The following is a 17,665-nucleotide window of genomic DNA, read 5'->3' as shown; positions in this document are numbered from 1 at the left end:
AAAAAAAAAAATCATCTATGAGTCCAGGAACAATAGAGCCCACCTCAAGGTCTCTGGGTGTTGTGATTTTCATTGATTAAGATCCATTCCACATCTGTGAGAACACTTTTTCTATAGTCATCTTTGAAAAATGAAAAGCTACATTAACTTTTAGGATAGATGGGCTTTCTTTATACTGAGCTTTAAGAAAATTTTAGGAAATTTCGATCTACATTCCCAGCATGCAGAACAAGAGTAAACTGAGTTATATTCAAGATACTGGCACAGAGGAAAGAACATCTCGCTGAGGAAAAGAGAAGGAAAGAAGGGAGGGCTTCCTGGAGGAGGTGACATTGAACTAAGTTTTTCTACAGGATGGCAGGGTCAGGCTCAAAGCCCGGATAGGGACAGCAGCACCACTCTCTCCCCAGCTCCTCCTGCCCCCGCAGTTTCTCTGTCTAGGGGACTTTGTGCTGTAGTGAGGCTCTGCTCCTCCTGTGACCCCACGTGAAATATCGCCCTCCTCCGGCCTCCGCAATATTGATGGCTTCCCAGAGTGCCCGCGCCTTCCTAAAGGTCACTGGGTCACCCTCGGCAGAGGGTCACAGTTACTCAGTAGATCCTCTCATGTTACGGTGAGGAAAGGGGGGCTGGATCCGTTCCGTGATCTAAAATCCAGGGCTCGTTATTGAAAAAACAAACAAACAAAAAGATGGGATTTAAAACCCAACCCTGGTGGGTAAATATAACCCCGCGTGCACCGGGGGCCATGAAGAGCCGGGAGCGGGGGCTCCAGGAACAAGGTCGCCGCGTCTCCGGGCGGCTCTGGGCCCTGCGGCCTGGCGGGCGGCCCGAGGGTCCAGGCCGGGTCCTGGCGTCAGGGCTGACCCGAAGCCGAGGGGCCAGCGGGCGGGGGTCGCGGGGCGTGGCGGCTGCTGGGCTCGGCCCGGAAGGACGGGACGGGGACAAGGGAGGGGGGTCGCTCGGGCCGTGGGGCCGTGGGGTGGCGGGTGTCGCGGGCCCCGGGAGTGGCAGCGCCCGGGCTCAGCGCCGTCCTGCTCCCCGCAGAGAATTACGTCTACCAGGCACGGATGGACTGCTACGCCTCCCACGGGACGCAGCGCTACGTGGAGAGACACATCTACAACCGGCAGGAGTTCGTGCGCTTCGACAGCGACGTGGGGGAGTTCGGCGCGGTGACCGAGCTGGGGCGGCGGGACGCCGAGAACTTCAACAGCCAGAAGGACGTCCTGGAGGATGAGCGGGCCAGGGTGGACACTATGTGCAGACACACCTACGAGGTCATCGAGCGCTACACGGTGCAGCGCCGAGGTGAGACCTAGGGCGGGGTCGGGCGCTGCGGGGCCCAGAGCAGCCACCGCCGCCACCAGGGCGGGAAGGGGACTGTGGGGCTGGGGGAGTGCGGGAGGGCCAATCCCGAGCCGTGTGCGGGGCGAGGGCGAGGACCCAAAGTGCTGGACGGGAAGCGAGGAAGGTGGAATGGAGGGAAGCCAACCCCGAGATCATCAGGCGGAGCCACTCACTAGCTGGGGAGTGAGGGGAAATGAGGCGACAGGATAACTTGTCGCGGGTAGTGGGAAATGGAAACCGAGACGCCACCTCTGGAAGACACCCTGGGAGACCGTCGGATTTGAGAGCCTGAGGGACTCCCGCCCGCCGCTGGATTTCCTCTGGACAGGAACAGGAGGGTCTGCAGCTGGGAAGGAAGATCTGGGCCTTTTGAGATCATCTAAGGAGGCGGAATCCAGTGGGAAGAGAGTAAAGGGCTGATCCCAGGAACACAGACATTTGAGATGTTGCCTCAGAGAAAAAAGACAAGCAGAACAAGAAGTAAAGAGTGGGGTTAGAAGAACCAAGGCAGAGAAGTGTCACAGAAGCTGAGGGGGTGATAGCAGTCAACAGTGACACCAACGACTTCAGAAGATACGTAGATAGAGGCTGAAAGGCGGGCTTGGAAACCAGGGAGAGCAGATTGTCTGCAGCTTGGGAGCAGGAACTGAACCAGGCGGGCTGAGAAGTAAGAGGACAGGGGGAGGCTGAGCGTGGAGCAGAAGCTCCTTGGGGCTGAGATGGTATTTATCTAGGATTCTCGGGGTTGTTACTGAGTAGTGTTTGCGTTGAATGTGCTAATCCTTCAGGAAACCTGAGTGTTCAGGTGAGAAGACAGGTGAGGTGTCTCTGGAGCCAATACTTTTTGAGGACTTTTCAAGAGCCTGAGGCTTGTGGAATAGCATGGAGGGGTGAGGGGTGAGCCTTCAACAGAAACAGGGACACTTGTCATGTAGAAAAGGAAGAAGGGTAGGAGAAGGGAGAGATTGTGGGAGGGCTCACCTTTGAACTCTTTCTCTCTCTCTCTCTCTCTCTCTCTCTCTCTTTTTTTTTTTTTTGAAAGTGGAAATCAATGTTATCTGCTAAGAGTAAGGATGTGAACCAATTGGTAAGAATTATGAGAGTGACATGACTTTAGAAAAGTTGCTGAAGTAATTAGGTAAGAAAATGTCCAAAGGCAAGAAATAGGATTGGCAATAATTACAGGGCCAGACCATTAGTGTGTAGGGACACAACCTTCTTTGTGGCATAATTCATTGTCAGTTCACAGAGAGCCCTGGTGTCAGTCTGAGGAGTTTGGTTTAGTCACCTAGATCACTAGGTCCCTAACTAGCTCTACTCAGCAGAGTCTCCTGAAGATCTTTAAAGCACAGATCTTTAAGGCACTAGAATCTCTGCCCAGAGAATCACATTTTGTAGGTGATGAGATCAGGAAAACTATATTTTTAATTGATCCCCAGTAATTCTTATGTAACCAGGTAAGTGTTGCCAGACCCCAAACCTCAGGATTTTGGTTTGTTTCTCAGGTAGGAAATGTCAAGGCCAGAGTTCCGTTTTCAGAGAGTGTTCAATGGGTTGGAAAGAGGAGTGCCTGAAGTCAGAAAGATAGAATAAGAAAACGTTGTTATTGTCAAGGAAAAAGTAGTAGAGCATGGATTATAAGGAGAAGAAAAGAGAGGAAAGGGAGAATGAGTGTTTGGGAATTTGCAGTGTGAACGCCTAACAAAAATTCTAGAAGTAACTGAACAGGTATTTTGTGGGCATTGAAAAAAACAGCCTTAGACTACATGGGAATATCTTGCCTTTATGAAAGGTATTTTGAGCTGGAGAAGAAATAAGACCATTGGTTTACAGACCTAGCTCAAGTGCCCCCAGATGTCAGTTGTATATTCTAGGCACAGTTCTTCATGGAATGTTCTGGGCCTTAAAATAGTCATGCAGATAGAGCCACTGACTTGCATGAGGCCCAAGAGACTTAAGGGAGAGAAATTTAACCAAATTCACAAACTGAGACAGGAGCCGAACATCTGATGAACTGTGAGTCTATAAAAGTGGTCAAAATAAAAGATATCCCTGAAAATAAAGTATCTATGAGGGAGAAGACTGGCAGTATTGGAGAAGTCCGAACAGGAAGTCAAGTTGTTTAAGGAGACAATAGGTTTGGGGATACCTCAAGAACATGCTGTTACCTGACCCTGTTCCACCTCAGCATATTTGTTTTTCTTGGAGTAGAAATTAGAAAAAAAAAAAAAAAAAGAAGTAAATTATTAGGACCTAGAAGCTATGATGTGGGAAATTTCCCTGAACAGGCTTTCTCTAGAGGCACATGGATCTTGCCTGGCCTCTGGAGAGCAGGAAGGCCTCTGAAGGTGGTAGATGTTGAGGAGTCGTAACTATCAGGAGGTGTCAGGAGGTGACAGGAAGTAGACAGCAGTATGGAAATGGACATATGAGCAGCAGAAAAGATGGATGAGGGAAGAACAAGGAGAGGAAGGTACATCAGAGAGATACAGAGATATAGACAACATCTGCACTTGAGGGCTCCATCAGGCAACCCAGAAAGACTTTGCAGAGGAGAAACTTGGGAACAGACTGAAATTCCTACTAACCAAACAGATGGGGATCAGAATGTTGCACTTGAAAATAAGACTGTAGATTTGAAGATCTTGAGGTTTTGTAGGTAAGGGAGAGCATCAAATATATAGGCTATTTGAAAAACAAGTCATCGTCAAATTTGTTTCTTGTACTTTTAATGTTTGGGATATAAACTTAGATTGGCAGACCGAGAGAATGTCATTGCCTTTATAACTTCATGAAATTATTTGACTAAATTTTGCATCCATTTCATCAAGATACAACATTGAGAAGACAGGTAGTTTCACAGCTGAAGAAGGATTGTTTATCAAAAGACTTAATCAATCACTCATAATTTAAATTTCTACTAAAATTGCAACAAAGTGCTGCTTTTGTGTTGCCCCAACCTTGCCAATCTTTCTTTATCATATAACTAATAATTATGTATATTCCCTTTGAAGGCCTATCTCCATATTTTTAGTATAGCAGGTATCCACTAACCCAATTATGACATTTGTATCTTAAATATATAAAAACCACTTCCCTAATGAAAACATCTAAAAAATAATAATCTCAAATATCATTCCTTTTATTTCTCCTAGTCCAGCCTAAAGTTCATGTGTCTCCCACCAAGAAGGGGACCCTGCAGCATCACAACATGCTTGTCTGCCACGTGACAGATTTCTACCCAGGCAACATTAAAGTCCGATGGTTCCTGAATGGACAGGAGGAAACAGCTGGGGTTGTGGCCACCGAACTGATACGAAATGGAGACTGGACCTTCCAGATCATGGTGATGCTGGAGATGACCCCCAAGCAGGGAGATGTCTACACCTGCCACGTGGAGCACCCCAGCCTGAACAGCCCAGTCACTGTGGAGTGGAGTGAGTTACCCTGAAGTGACCTTCTAGACCCCACATTCTGAGATGCAGGGAACAAATTGGCTCCAGGGTCCACTCATCTTGTCTTATGTGTGTGTACACTGGGACCATTTCCATCCACTTGTAGTTATAAGCTAGAGGCAGTGGAGACTAACCTGTCCCTGGGGGTCAAGATCTCCTTGCTTAACCTTTTACCCTGGTCTCTGTTATGTTGAAAGGCAGCTGCCAGAATCAGCATCTGTCATCCTGTTGAATTCACCACCCTAAGTCTAGAACGAGGGGGTTCTTTCTTTCCTCCTCCTCCTCAGTGGACCCTCTCACTGTCCTCTGCTGACCTCCTGCTCCAGCTCCAGGATCTCAGACAAGACCCAGGAAGGGATGCAGTTGGAGGCCCTGAAACTAATCCTGGATTCTGTTCTTCCCAGAGGCACAGTCTGACTCTGCCCGGAACAAGACCCTCACCGGGGTCGGGGGCTTCGTGCTGGGGCTCATCTTCCTTGTAGTGGGCGTCTTCATGCACAAGAGAAGCAAGAAAGGTAAGAAAGCCTGGAGGAGACCGAGGCTTGCCTTCCTGGCTTCCTCATCTGCATGTTGAGGGACTGAGACAGGAGAGCAGTGCTGGAGAGTTCTAGAAGCCACTGAAATCAGATCGTCAAAGCAAAGATGGCCTGTAGGGAGGGAGGAAAGCCCAGATGACAAGGTCTGGTGCTCAGGCTCATGTGGGGTCCATGTAGTGAGGGGCACTGGAAGGTGGGATAAGGGTGTCTCTCATTCTGAGGTGGTTTTAATGGCTGAATGCATCCCCTTTCCTCCTTTCATTCCAGCTCAACGAGGACCTTGACAAACAGGTAACACTCCTCTGTTTTCTTGAGGGACTGGGTTGCAGAAGGATTAAGTGTTGTCCTTGCATTGTGACTGACCACAGGGAAGAGGGTCGCAGGCCTGAACTTCCCTCTCAGCCTCAGCCCTTGAGTGAGTGTGGGCAAAGGGCCTTCCTTTACTCCACTGGGGATGGAAGCTCAGACAAACGGGTTTTTATCAGGCTAAGACTCAATCTTATAAGGCCATAGCTTTTCTGTCCTGGGGCTCAGAGGAAGAGGGCTCACCAACCTGGGATGACCTTTTCTCCACCCCACAGGGCTCCTGATCTTACCAGAAGACTCTCTGTGTCTTGGAACAAGAATTTTTCTGCGTTTCTTTACTCCCTGAGGCTGATTCTGGGGCAGATTCCCAGCCTCCCAAAGGATGTTGCTGTCAAGTAATTGCTCTGAAACCAGAGTCTATAGCTCTGCTCTTTGACTCAATGCAGTTTCCTGAGGCCTTCAACCAAGTTCCCTCCTCCTGAACTCCATAAATAATCAAAATCCAACATGGTTGTTTATTTTCTTTTAAGAATATGCAGTGAGTCATCTCTGCCATTGCTTTTGTGTGTGGGTTTTGGTGAACAGAGATAATGGAGAAGTTCATTGTCATGTACACACAGGCAAGAAGGAAAACATAAAAATAGGGATATACTAACTGTTGCATAAGGTAGCCAACTGGACATGGACTTCTTCTGAATTTAATATATTTATATTATGGGCTGCCCCATAATTGTGTTTGCCCCTTTCATCTACGTAGGTCTGGGACCATGATTCCTAATTATTCTTTGGTGAGCAGACAGTGACTCTGAACATGAATATGGCTATGTGACCTATAGTCACCGATTCAACATATATCTTATTAAGTGCATGTTTCACCATTATCAGCTAAGAAATAAGATAAAAATCAAAATTAAGGATTATAAGTATAATTAATAAACTAAACATTTTCATTGCATGCATAATAAATACTGGTTAAGCAAGTATGGCTTAACATTTTGAGTACAAAAAGTAGAAGATACAGACTTATCCTTGAAATTTGTATTCCTCAACCTACCCAGACCTTTAATCCTAATAATTTGTACAGTGGGAAATCCCAGTTGTTAAAAGACAAATCAGTACATGTAGCACTTTTTCAAACACAGGACTTCTTTTTACAATACAAAATTATTCTTAGTTTCATATTTCACATTAGTTTCTCTTTAAGTCTAGATAGCGGACATGTTTGGACTAAACACCTTTTTTTGGGGGGGGGGGCAGGAGGATGGGGTACTAGGCATTGAACACAGGGTCATTTTACCACTGAGCTACATCCTAGCCCTTTTTATTTTTTATTCTGAGACAGGGTCTCACTGAGTTGCTTAGGGTCTCTCAATAAGTTGCTGAGGTTGGCCTCAAATTGCAATCCTCCTGCCTCAGCCTTCCAAGCTGCTGGGATTACATGCGTGTGCCACAAGCCCAGCTATGCACATCTTGAGTGCTCTACAGCTCTTGACACACAAAGCGGTCACCTCCCTGTCCCTGGCTTCATAGAAGCAGTTTCTGGGTTCATATACTTCTGGACACCTGTCCCTGGTCAGTTCCTACAAGCTACAGCAATCTTCTCTCAGTCTCCTCTCACTGTGCCCTGAATCTGGGGATGAGACTCCCCATTTCCAGGAGAGGTTGAGGCTGAAGGTGGAGATTAGGGCATCATTGATACGGGAGTAACTGCTGCCTTGGGTTGTGTAGTAATTTCAGCTGTCACATAATGAGAGGACGAGGACAGCAGACAAATGAGGACCCTCTATCTCTTCGTTTTCCTTTCTAGATTCAGAGCCACCCCATGAGAAGTCTATGCATCAGAAAAATAATATGATTATAACCCTGCCATTCAAACACAGAAACAGGCCATGAGAATTTGAGAAGTCTTAAAATCAAGATCACTATTAAATCCCTAGACACAGAATGTGTAGATTCCTCCGCGGAGCCTTCAGGCACTGAATATTACAAAATATATCTGACTGGAATCTTCCCCAACCAGCCTCACCCATTGCTCCCAGGCCAGGGGGCAGGAAAAGGGTGGACCCACTGTGGTTTCTGCATGCTCATTAGGGATCCAGGATACGTGCCTCTAGGGGACTTGGGTACAGGAAATGGGGGAAGGCCCTGCAGCTATAGAAAACAGGCATCCGGCAGGTCCAGCTCTCACACAACCAGGTATGTGTTGGTCTCTGGGATTTCTGTGGAAGGACGCAATGTAGGGAGAAGTCCCAAGGAGACAGGTGTGAAGACCACCCAGTGTGGGGGCCACCTGTTATCAAAATTCCAACAATATTTACTGGATATATTGTTTGTGTCAGGCTCTTTGCTAGGTGCTAAGTCTGAGTAGGATCAAAAATAGGCAGGAATGGGACAGGTCTTGGGTACATCAGTCCCATGACTGCTTTGAGGGACACAGAGATTCAAGGGAAAGTGGAGACTGGAGTTTTAAAGCAGAGCTGAAGCTGGCGAAGTGCCAATGTCCTTTTCTGTCACAAAAGACACAACCAGGGTTAGGATTTCCAGGTTAGTGTCATACCTCCATGCCTTAACACCTAACACCTGACCTCTCATGTTCTGCCCCTCCTAATGAGAAGGTAGTCTTCTTAGCCTGACATATGTTGCTGCCCCAGGTGATGGTCACAGAGAGTCAGGGATACCCTAAGGAGATGCCATTTCTCCTCTTGGGTTCCCCTGTCACATGGCTGCATCCAGCTGCAAATGAGTTGGTGTCCTTGAAAGTAGCAATTACTCAGTAACTGCATGTTACATAAATAATACACGTGAGGACCTGCCACCTATATTCCATTCCCATCCACGTTTTGCACAGGTGGTGGGAATGGAATGCCTCTTGGTGGAATGGGATGCTGCGGAATAAAAGCTAAGAAAAACAGCGTCAGAAAAACCACAGGACACAGGAAATATTTTTAGAAAGCAGGGGCAGGACAGCCTGGCCGATCATATGGATGGAGCTTCCACACTAAAAGAGAGCAAAATGGAGCCCACGCTTGCTTTATTTACATCGGGGAACATCAAAGGTTTTCCATGGAATGTTCTTTGCCAAATAAGGTAGGAGGTGGGCTGTCCAGTTCCCAATGGGTTACACCCAAATCTGGAGCCAGGTCTTCCTAGTAGAGCAGAGATAGAGGTCATGTGTCTTGGGCAGTCTAATGTGTGTGGGGAGCTGGGACAGTTCCCAAGGTTAAGCCTAAATCTCCATGGCCCGATACCAAGAGAAGATCCTCAAGTAATTCACGGGTGGCTCCCCGTGTTATAGGAGGACCTACCATGTAGTAGGAGCTCTGTTGGGCTTTATGGATAAAGGAAACTTATGTTCCTAAAAAGATTATAAACTACCTGCTGCCCTGAGGGGCTCAGGGATGCTAACAATGCTCTATTTCCTGTCACAGGTACTAGTTACATGGCTGTCTGCCTTTATAACCATTGGCTATACATTGTATTGTTTTATGTGTTTCATGAAAATGTCCTCTAGTTCACAATAAAAGGGTTAAAAAACAGGTAAAGCAAGATATTAATAATTTGAAGCAAAAACAAAAGTCAATAAATCTAGCAGAAAACTGGATTTTAAAGTGGAATGGAGATTCCTCAGAAAACTTGGAATGGAACCACTATTTGACCCAGCTATCCCACTTCTCCGTTGATACCCAAAGGACTTAACATCAGCATATTACAGTGACGGAGCCACCTCAATGTTTATAGCAGCTCAACTCAGAATACCTAACTATGTAACCAACCTAGGTGTTCTTCAACAGATGAATGGCAAAAAAAAAAAAAAAAGATGTGGTATATATACATAGGATGGAATATAACTCAGCCTTAAATAAGAATGAAATTATGGCATTTGTCGGTAAATAGATAGAGCTGGAGAATATCATGCTAAGTGAAATAATAAGCCAATTCCAAAAACCCAAAGGCCGAATGTTTTCTCTGATATGTGGATGCTAATTCACAATGTGTGGGTGGGGGGACACTAAGGTACAATAGAGTTACTTTATATTATGTTGAGGAGAGTGAAGTAAAGGGAGGGGAGGGGATGTGGCGGTAGATAGTAGAATGAATCAGACATTATTACCCTGTGTACATATATAACTATATAGCTGGTGGGATTCTCCATCATGTATAACCAGAAGAATGAGAAATTATACTCCATTACATGATGTATCAAACTGCATTCTACTGCCATGTATAATTAATTAAAACAAAATAATAGTTGGAATAAAGAACATAATAGATGATATAACTGGGACTTTTGCAACTGAAAAATAATACATAAAAAATCACACTGAGGAACTCACCCTAGAGTAGTATGAAAGATTAAATAATAGAAAAGAGACATGAAAGATAGAAACAAAGATTCTGACATCTTGGTAACTAAACATCTGGAAAGTAAGAGAAACATAGGTAGAGAGAAAATCACCAAAAAAAAAAAAAAATGAAATTCTAAGCTTTAAAGAAAGATAAGAAAGCTGAGCACAGTGGCACATTCCTGTAATCCCACTGGCTCAGGAGGCTGAGGCAGGAGGATTGCAAGTCTGAGGCCAGCCTCAGCCACTTAGCAAGGCCCTAAGCAACATAGCAAGATCCTGTCTCTAAATAAAATATAAAAGACACCTGGGAGTATGGCTCAGTGGTTAAGTGCGCCTGGGTTCAATCCCCAGTACTATTAAATAAATAAACAGGAAAAAATGAAATAATTTAGTTGAAAATAGTACATAGAACTACAAATAGATGGTCTTTTTTTAAAAAAAAAATTATTAGGAAAGTGTGAAAACAAATGACCTAAATGATCAAAAAGTTTTTAAAAAGTGTCCCTTTGTTATGCAACTAATAAAGAGGAGAGCAAAATTCAATGAAATAGAAAAACAAGAGGATAAACAAAATCCAATTCTGAGCCAATTCAAAGTTTAATGAGGTCAACAGATTTCAAGAAAGCCTACTGTAGAAAATGTAGGGGATCCAAAATAAAAAAGGAAAATGGTTATACATATAGATACTTTAAATGAAAATATTTATGACCAACTTTATGCCTATAAATTTGAAAATTAAGAGTGATACATTTCTAGAAAGACATAAATATGAAAGACACAGGAAGAAATGGAAAACTAAAATAGAAACATCAAAGAAACTGAAGTGCTTTTTTCCAGTGTCACCCCTTGCCCTGGGCGCCTGTCCTGATAACATCCCAGGTGGGTGGGTCCTACCACACTGAGGAAGAGAGCATGCCTCTCCTACCCATGCAGCCTGGAACACAAAAAAAGATTAAAGCTTCCAGATAATCTTAGAAAGCATATGCACCCTTATTTCTTTTTCTCCCTAAATTTTAAAAATGTGTTCTAATTAGTCATACATATGACATTCTAATTAGTCATACAGATGACATTCTATTTAGTCATATGTGGTGGAATATATTTTGACACACTGTACACAAAAGGAGCATAAATTCTCATTCCGCTGGCAGACCATGGTGCTGAGTCACAGCAGTAGTGTGATCATACATGTACAGAGGGTAATAATGTCTGTCTCATTCTGCCGTCCTTCCCATCTCCACAACCCCACCCCTTCCCTCACTCCCCTCTGCACAATCCAAAGTTCCTTCATTCTTCCCTATCCACCCCTACCCCACTATGGATCAGTATCCACTTATCAGAAAACATATTTGGCCTTTGGTGTTTTGGGATTGGCTTATTTCACTTGGCATGATATTTTCTAGTTTCATCCATTCACCTGCAAATGCCATAATTTCATTCTTCTTTAAGGCTGAGTAATGTTCCATTGTGAAAATGTACCACATTTTCTTTATCCATTCATCTGTTGAAGGGCATCTAGGTTAGCTCCATAGTTTAGCTATTGTGAATTGAGCTGCTGTAAACATTGATGTGGTTACATCACTGTACTATGCTGACTTTAAGTCCTTTGGGTATAAGCTCAGAAGTGGGATAACTGGGTCAAATGGTGGATCCATTCCAAGTTTTCTGAGGAATCTCCATACTGCTTTCCATAGTGGTTGCACCAGTTTGCAGCCCTGTCAGCACCGTATGAGTGTACATTTTTCCCCACATTCTTGCCAACACTTCTTATTGCTTATATTCTTGATAATTACCATTCTGATTGGAGTGAGATGAAATCCTAGAGTAGTTTTTTGTTTGTTTATTTTTGGTTTGGGGGGCTTTTTATTTTTTGCACCAGGGATTGAACTCAGGGACACTCAAACACTGAGCCACATCCCCAGCCCTATTTTGTATTTTATTTAGAGACAGGGTCTCACTGAGTTGCTTAGGGCTTTGGTAAATTGCTGAGGCTGGCTTTGAACTCATGATCCTCCTGCTTCAGCCTCCCAAGCTAGGATTACAGGCATGTGCCACCATGCCTGGCTCTTCTTAGTTTTGGTTTGCATTTCTCTAATTTCTAGAGATGACGAACATTTTTTTGTATATTTATTGATCAGTTGTATTTCTTCTTCTGTGAAGTGTTTGTTCAGTTCCTTAGCCCATTTATTAATTGGGTTATTTGGTTTTTTTGGTGTTAAGTTTTTTGATTTCTTTACATATCCTGGAGATTACTGCTCTATCTGAGATGGTGTGGGAAAGATTTTCTCCCATTCTGTAGGCTCTCTCATCACATTATTGATTGTTTCCTTTGCTGAGAAGAAGCTTTTTAATTTTAATCCATCCTATTTGTTGATTCTTCATTTTACTTCTTGTGCTTTAGGAGTCTTGTTAAGGATGTCAGGTCATGTGCATCCTTATTTCCAGGGCCAACTAAGAGTACTACAAGAGACAGAATTGATGGAGTAGTTTCATGCATCTCACCGAATCTGTCAGTTATTACAAAAATAAGGGGGTTTGTGTGTGTGTGTGTGTGTTTTGATTTTGGTTTTGGTTTGTTTGTTTTGGGGTACCAGGAATTGAACTCAGGGGGCTGGACTATCAAGCCACATCCCCAGCTCTATTTTGTATTTTATTTTATTTATGTATTTTTATTCTGAGTTGCTTAGAGCCTTGGTAAATTGCTGAGGCTGGCTTTGAACTCTCGTTCCTCCTGCTTCAGCTTCCCAAGCCACAGGGATTACAGGTGTGTGCCACCGTGCCAGGCTCAAAACAAGTTATTTTGATCAAATAAGGTTTATTCTAAAAATAGTGATAATTTACCATCAGAAAATCCGTAATGTGATTAGCCTGTCAATGGACCAAAGAAGAAAATTCATATTCATTTCAGCTGAATTCAACTCAATAAATTAACAGAAGTGACTGGTTTTTTCACCCTATGATTAAGATAATAAACCAAAAATATATGAGGAAAGTAGACATATTCCCTTAGAGATTATGAAAAAGATAGGTTCCCCTTTATTACTGCAAATGTTTAACACAGAACAGAGATTCTTGACCTCAATATGAGAATGGAAGAAAATCAAGGCTGCATAGAATGTGAGGGACACAGAGAATGGCTGCAGGTGACATGACCCACATGTGGGTAAGACCCCAATCTCTGGAGCCACAGTGCCTGGTTCAAATCCAAGCTCTGCACCTAGAACTCGTGTGACCTTGGACAGATTCTTTTACCTCTCCTGTGTCTGCAGCCAGGTGACACTGAACACCTACAGGAAAAACCTGTCACTGTGGCTGATGAGGATGTTGGTCTGCCTCAACTTCACAGGCTGGGGTTGTAGGCATGGAATAGAAATCAGAAAAAAAGTATTTAATAATAAAGGAATGAAAATACCTCCAAATCCTTAGCACTATTCAAGTTACTTTCTTAGAGTTTTTTGTTTGTTTCTTTGTTTTATTTCATTTTCTACTGGTGATTGAAGGCAGGGGCACTTTTATCACTGAGCTACCTCTATAGACATTCTCTCTCTCTCTCTCTCTCTCTCTCTCTCTCTCTCTCTCTCTCTCTCTCTCTCTCTCTCTCTCTCTTTTAATTTGAGACAGGTCTCACTAAACTGCTGAGGGTTTCCCTAAATTGCCCAGGCTGGCCTTGAACTTGCAATCCTCCTGCCTCAGCCTCCCAAGTTGCTGGGCTTACAGGCATGTGCCACCATACTTGGTTTACTTTCTTAGTTTTAAAATAAAAGCAGTAAGTTATATAATTTTATCCACAAGACTTTCATTTTAGACATAGTAAATTTAAAATAATATAATAAACAAAATCAGTTTGATTGATTTGTTTTTAAGTGTAGTTTCAATTGGAAATAAAAATTATTGCATTTGAAGCCAGGTACGGTGGAGCCAGCCTATAATCCCAGCGACTCAGGAGGCTCAGAAAAGGGGATTGTAAGTTCAAGATCTGCCTCAGCAATTTACTGAGGCTCTAAGAAACTTAGTGAGACCCTGTCTCTAAAATACAAAAATTTAAAAAGGTCTCAGGATGTGGCTCAGTGGTTAGGTGCCCCTGAGTTAAATCCCTGGTACCAAAAAATAATTTTTTATTGCCTTTGAAACTCCTGTGAGATAGTATCTTAGTTTAGCTAATATATTTGGAGCAGCAAAAAGTTAAGAAAAATCTACTGTTATTACAGTAAAACAATAACAAGATGGGGTTTGGTGTTGACAGTGTTTAGAGAAACTACAGTGAAACAACACCGTGGGGTTCAGGGGTCTCTACCAAGGACTCCCCCTCTGAGTCCCAGCCCATGGAGAGCAGCCCTCTCCTTAGACACACTAGTAACAGTAATGCTTAGGGGTCCCGCACTGAGTTCAGTGACTATAGAGAATTAGTCACCTACAGAAAAGAGGAAGAAAGCATGGAGTTCTGATTGATCTACACAGGTATAGTTTATTTGCCTCCGAATATTTCATTTTCTGCATATTGATAAATTGACAAAGGTCTGAGCATTTTTTAAGTGAAGTGTACTCTTTAAATGTTAATACTCATTCACTGGGGAAGGGGCCTGGTGCAGCAGCACATGTCTATAATCCATGTGTCTAGGGAGGCTGAGGCAGGAGGATTGCAAGTTGAAGACCAGCCTCAGCAATTTAAGGAAATGCTGTCTAAAAAGGGGACTGGGGGTGTGACTCAGTGGTTAAACCCTCTGGGTTCAATCCTGGTGCAAAAAAAAATTAATATTAAAATCAAAATATATAACATGGAATTTCACACTCCAGGCACTAAGGTTGTCCCTCAAACTATTTAAAATTCCAATAATGAGAAAGACAAAAATCACTAGTCTAAGCTTTGATCACTTCTGGGTTTACAGAAGATGCCACGCGGGAGCAAAAAGAGGAAATTAAAATCAATACAAGATTTGAGGAAGGTTTCCTAGGGATGGCCTTTACCTGTGGCTGGCAAAGCAGAGAGAGGGGAAATGGCATTTCCAGCAGCAGAAATGGGCTCAGGCAGGGAGAGGGGTGAAATCCCAGGGAGACCAGGGAGCTCCTCAGCAGGCCTGGGGCTGAGGGGAGGTGGGGGCTGCCCTGTAAACTGCTCTGTGCGCTGATTGCAGAGACTCGGGACACTGCTGAAGGACCTTAAGCAGGACAGTTGATCAGATTTTGGTGGGGTGGTGGCAGCAGCAGGAAGGCTGGGTTGAAAGCAAGACCGGGAGGTGAGAAGTGGTGAGGGCCGAGGTGGGGGCGGGAGCATAATCCCGGGAAGGAGAGAGCAGGGGGTTGGAAAGGCGGATTGAGCTGGAAATCTGCAGGCATTGGTAAAGGACAAGGGGGACGCAGGAGGAGGGTTGCAGCATCAGTGGCTGAAAAGGCGATGAAGGTTGGGAAGTAAGTGATTGAGAGAAAATAGGATGTTCTGCTTGGAGTGGGATTTCTGAGGAACAGAGGAAGTTTTAGGAGACATTGAAATAAGTAGATGGGTCTCAAGTTACACTGTTAGGAATATAGACTAGGAGTCCTCACAGGTGAGCAAGGTTGTGATTTTGGATTAGGTCCCCAAGAAAAGTGTACAAAGTCAGAGGAGGATGGTCAGAGTGTGTGGTCTGGATGCTGGGAAAGGTGGACCTTCAACAAGAGGCTGAAGTAAAGGATCAACAAACAGGAGGAAAGGAGGAAGAAAGGAGGATAATTCCAGCAAAGAGTAGTGGTCACGTCTCAAATATCACCAGTGGCAAACAAGACACTGAGAGGTGGTGCTGGACAAAGGTCACTGATCCCCACAGGAGAGCAGCAGCAGGGATGTGGGGAGACAAAGGGGGAACCCAGTGGGCAGTCAAATGGGGAAAGTTAAAGCAGACATCACTGACTCCTGCTCCAAGAGATTTAGCTTTAAACAGTGAGAAAGAGGAGCTCAGAGGAGGAGGCCCTGACTCCTCCCCTCAGCACCCCGACATTGGGATAATGAGGCACTTAGGAATCTCAGAATCTCTTTTCATTTCTAAAGTGAGATCCTAAATGCCTTCCTGAAAACAAAGTGATGTGAAGATTGGTGTGAGAGTTGGTGCTAGCGGGTGTTCAATACCAAACAAATATCGCTGCTATTGGAATAAGAGGAAGCCTGTGATCCCAGGGGCTCAGGAGGCTGAGGCAGGAGGATGGAGGGTTCAAAGCCAGCCTCAGCAACTTAGTGACACTGTCTCTAAATACATATGAAAAAGGGCTGGGGATGTGGCTCAGTGGTTAAGGGGTCCAATCCATAGTCTCCCCAAAAAAAGAAGAAGAAAAAAAATTGGAAGGAGAGGAAGAGGAGGGAAATGGAGGAGGAGGAGAAGGAATAAGGGGGAAAAGCCAAAAAGAAACTCACACAAAGGAATAAGAAAAGGAAAACAGGACAGAACAGCACCTGCAGACCCTACTGTCCCCGAGCCCCACCCCACCCCCTCTGGCCCAGCTGAGCACTCAGCCCTGGTGGCACCAGTTCCACTGGGGATAACTAGGGTGGCATGGGCTCCCAGGGTCCCAGCCCTGCTCTGGCTCCTTCGGTGTTCAAGGAGCACCTGCAGTGGCCACTGTGAGCCAGGCGGTGAGGAGAACTGAGGTGGCGCAGGGCAGGGGCTTCTGAGCCAGGGCTTGTTCCCCTTCCCCTGTGGAGAGGGAGGGGACGAGATGACCAACCAGAACAGTCAGGGGGCGCCTCTGTGGCTGGCTGAGGAAGGCTCTAGCATCACTGGGAGAGGAGGTGGAGGGCTGCCCCCAGTGTCCACCACGGGCCTGACATGGCCCAGAAAGCCCCGACCTACTGTGGGGTCTGAGGATGAGGGAAGAAGCTACAACAGAGACGTCAGGAGCACCCCCCTCACAGGGTTGTTTGGAACTAGGGCGTGGGGTGGGTCCCTGGCTACTTTTCATTTGTATAAATGACTATTTTTCGCTTGTGTAAATGGATAATGCTTCTTCCTAATTTCATATAAGAATTCATTTGATGGTTGCCAAATAATATTCTATTTACCCTTTCACCCCTTTGATAATTTTGGAGAAAAATTTTGATTATTTCTAGACACATAAATTGGGATGAAAACTTTTAGTTATTATATTTTTGTTTGCTCTTTTTTTCTTTCTTTTTTATATAAGAATGCAATGACACAAAGAAGGTCCTATGTTTAAGAACATTCTCTCCAATCATTTCATATTAAATGTAATGGTACATCTTTCTTTTTATATACTCTGTTTTAGTATAAAGGGATGAGGAGCTACAGTAAGCTTCTCTGCTATTTAATGTTAAAATGACAGAACTTGTATTACGGAATTAGATGGTGTGTTTCATTGTATAAAGAGATTTTTTTTGTCTTCTGAACTATTCTTCCATTATAATAATTAACATTTCCTGATGGTCCTGTGAGCAAGATTCTGCTTTCAGAGATTTACAAATACTGAGTATTACCTCAATTAGTTTTTCTAACAAAGGCCTGCAACATACACAGCATGAAAACTTCTATTCCACAGGAGAGGAAACTAAGACACAGCTGGTGAAATAACTTGTCCACAGTTGGGAATCCAAGAAGCAGCCAAAAGCAGCTTCCCAGACAGGAGATCTCCCTCCACACCTCAGTTCTGACCTCTTTACTATACTGCATCCATGTTCCTAACAGAAACC

At 44.4% G+C, this 17,665-nt stretch overlaps 1 protein-coding gene across 2 annotated transcripts in view; it reads left to right on the top strand.

Annotated features, from left to right (window-relative positions):
* Positions 1–17,665, top strand: part of LOC114084058 (HLA class II histocompatibility antigen, DP beta 1 chain-like) — a 66,482-nt gene that overhangs the window by 4,554 nt on the left and 44,263 nt on the right. Inside the window, exons 2-6 of one of the 2 annotated variants that reach the window (XM_071613496.1) lie at positions 1,048–1,311; positions 4,506–4,787; positions 5,210–5,320; positions 5,609–5,632; positions 5,923–6,153. In XM_071613496.1, the coding sequence (XP_071469597.1) occupies positions 1,048–1,311; positions 4,506–4,787; positions 5,210–5,320; positions 5,609–5,625 (674 nt within the window). In that variant the 3' untranslated portion in view covers positions 5,626–5,632; positions 5,923–6,153. Of the gene's footprint in view, positions 1–1,047; positions 1,312–4,505; positions 4,788–5,209; positions 5,321–5,608; positions 5,633–5,922; positions 6,154–17,665 lie in introns of those variants that run through there. The other variant, XM_071613497.1, reaches the window with a different exon arrangement.

The sequence above is a fragment of the Marmota flaviventris genome, chromosome 6, assembly GCF_047511675.1.
Source record: "Marmota flaviventris isolate mMarFla1 chromosome 6, mMarFla1.hap1, whole genome shotgun sequence".
Taxonomy (NCBI): domain Eukaryota; kingdom Metazoa; phylum Chordata; class Mammalia; order Rodentia; family Sciuridae; genus Marmota; species Marmota flaviventris.
Note: the sequence above shows the minus strand (reverse complement) of the source record. Positions and strands in the feature narration are given on the sequence as shown.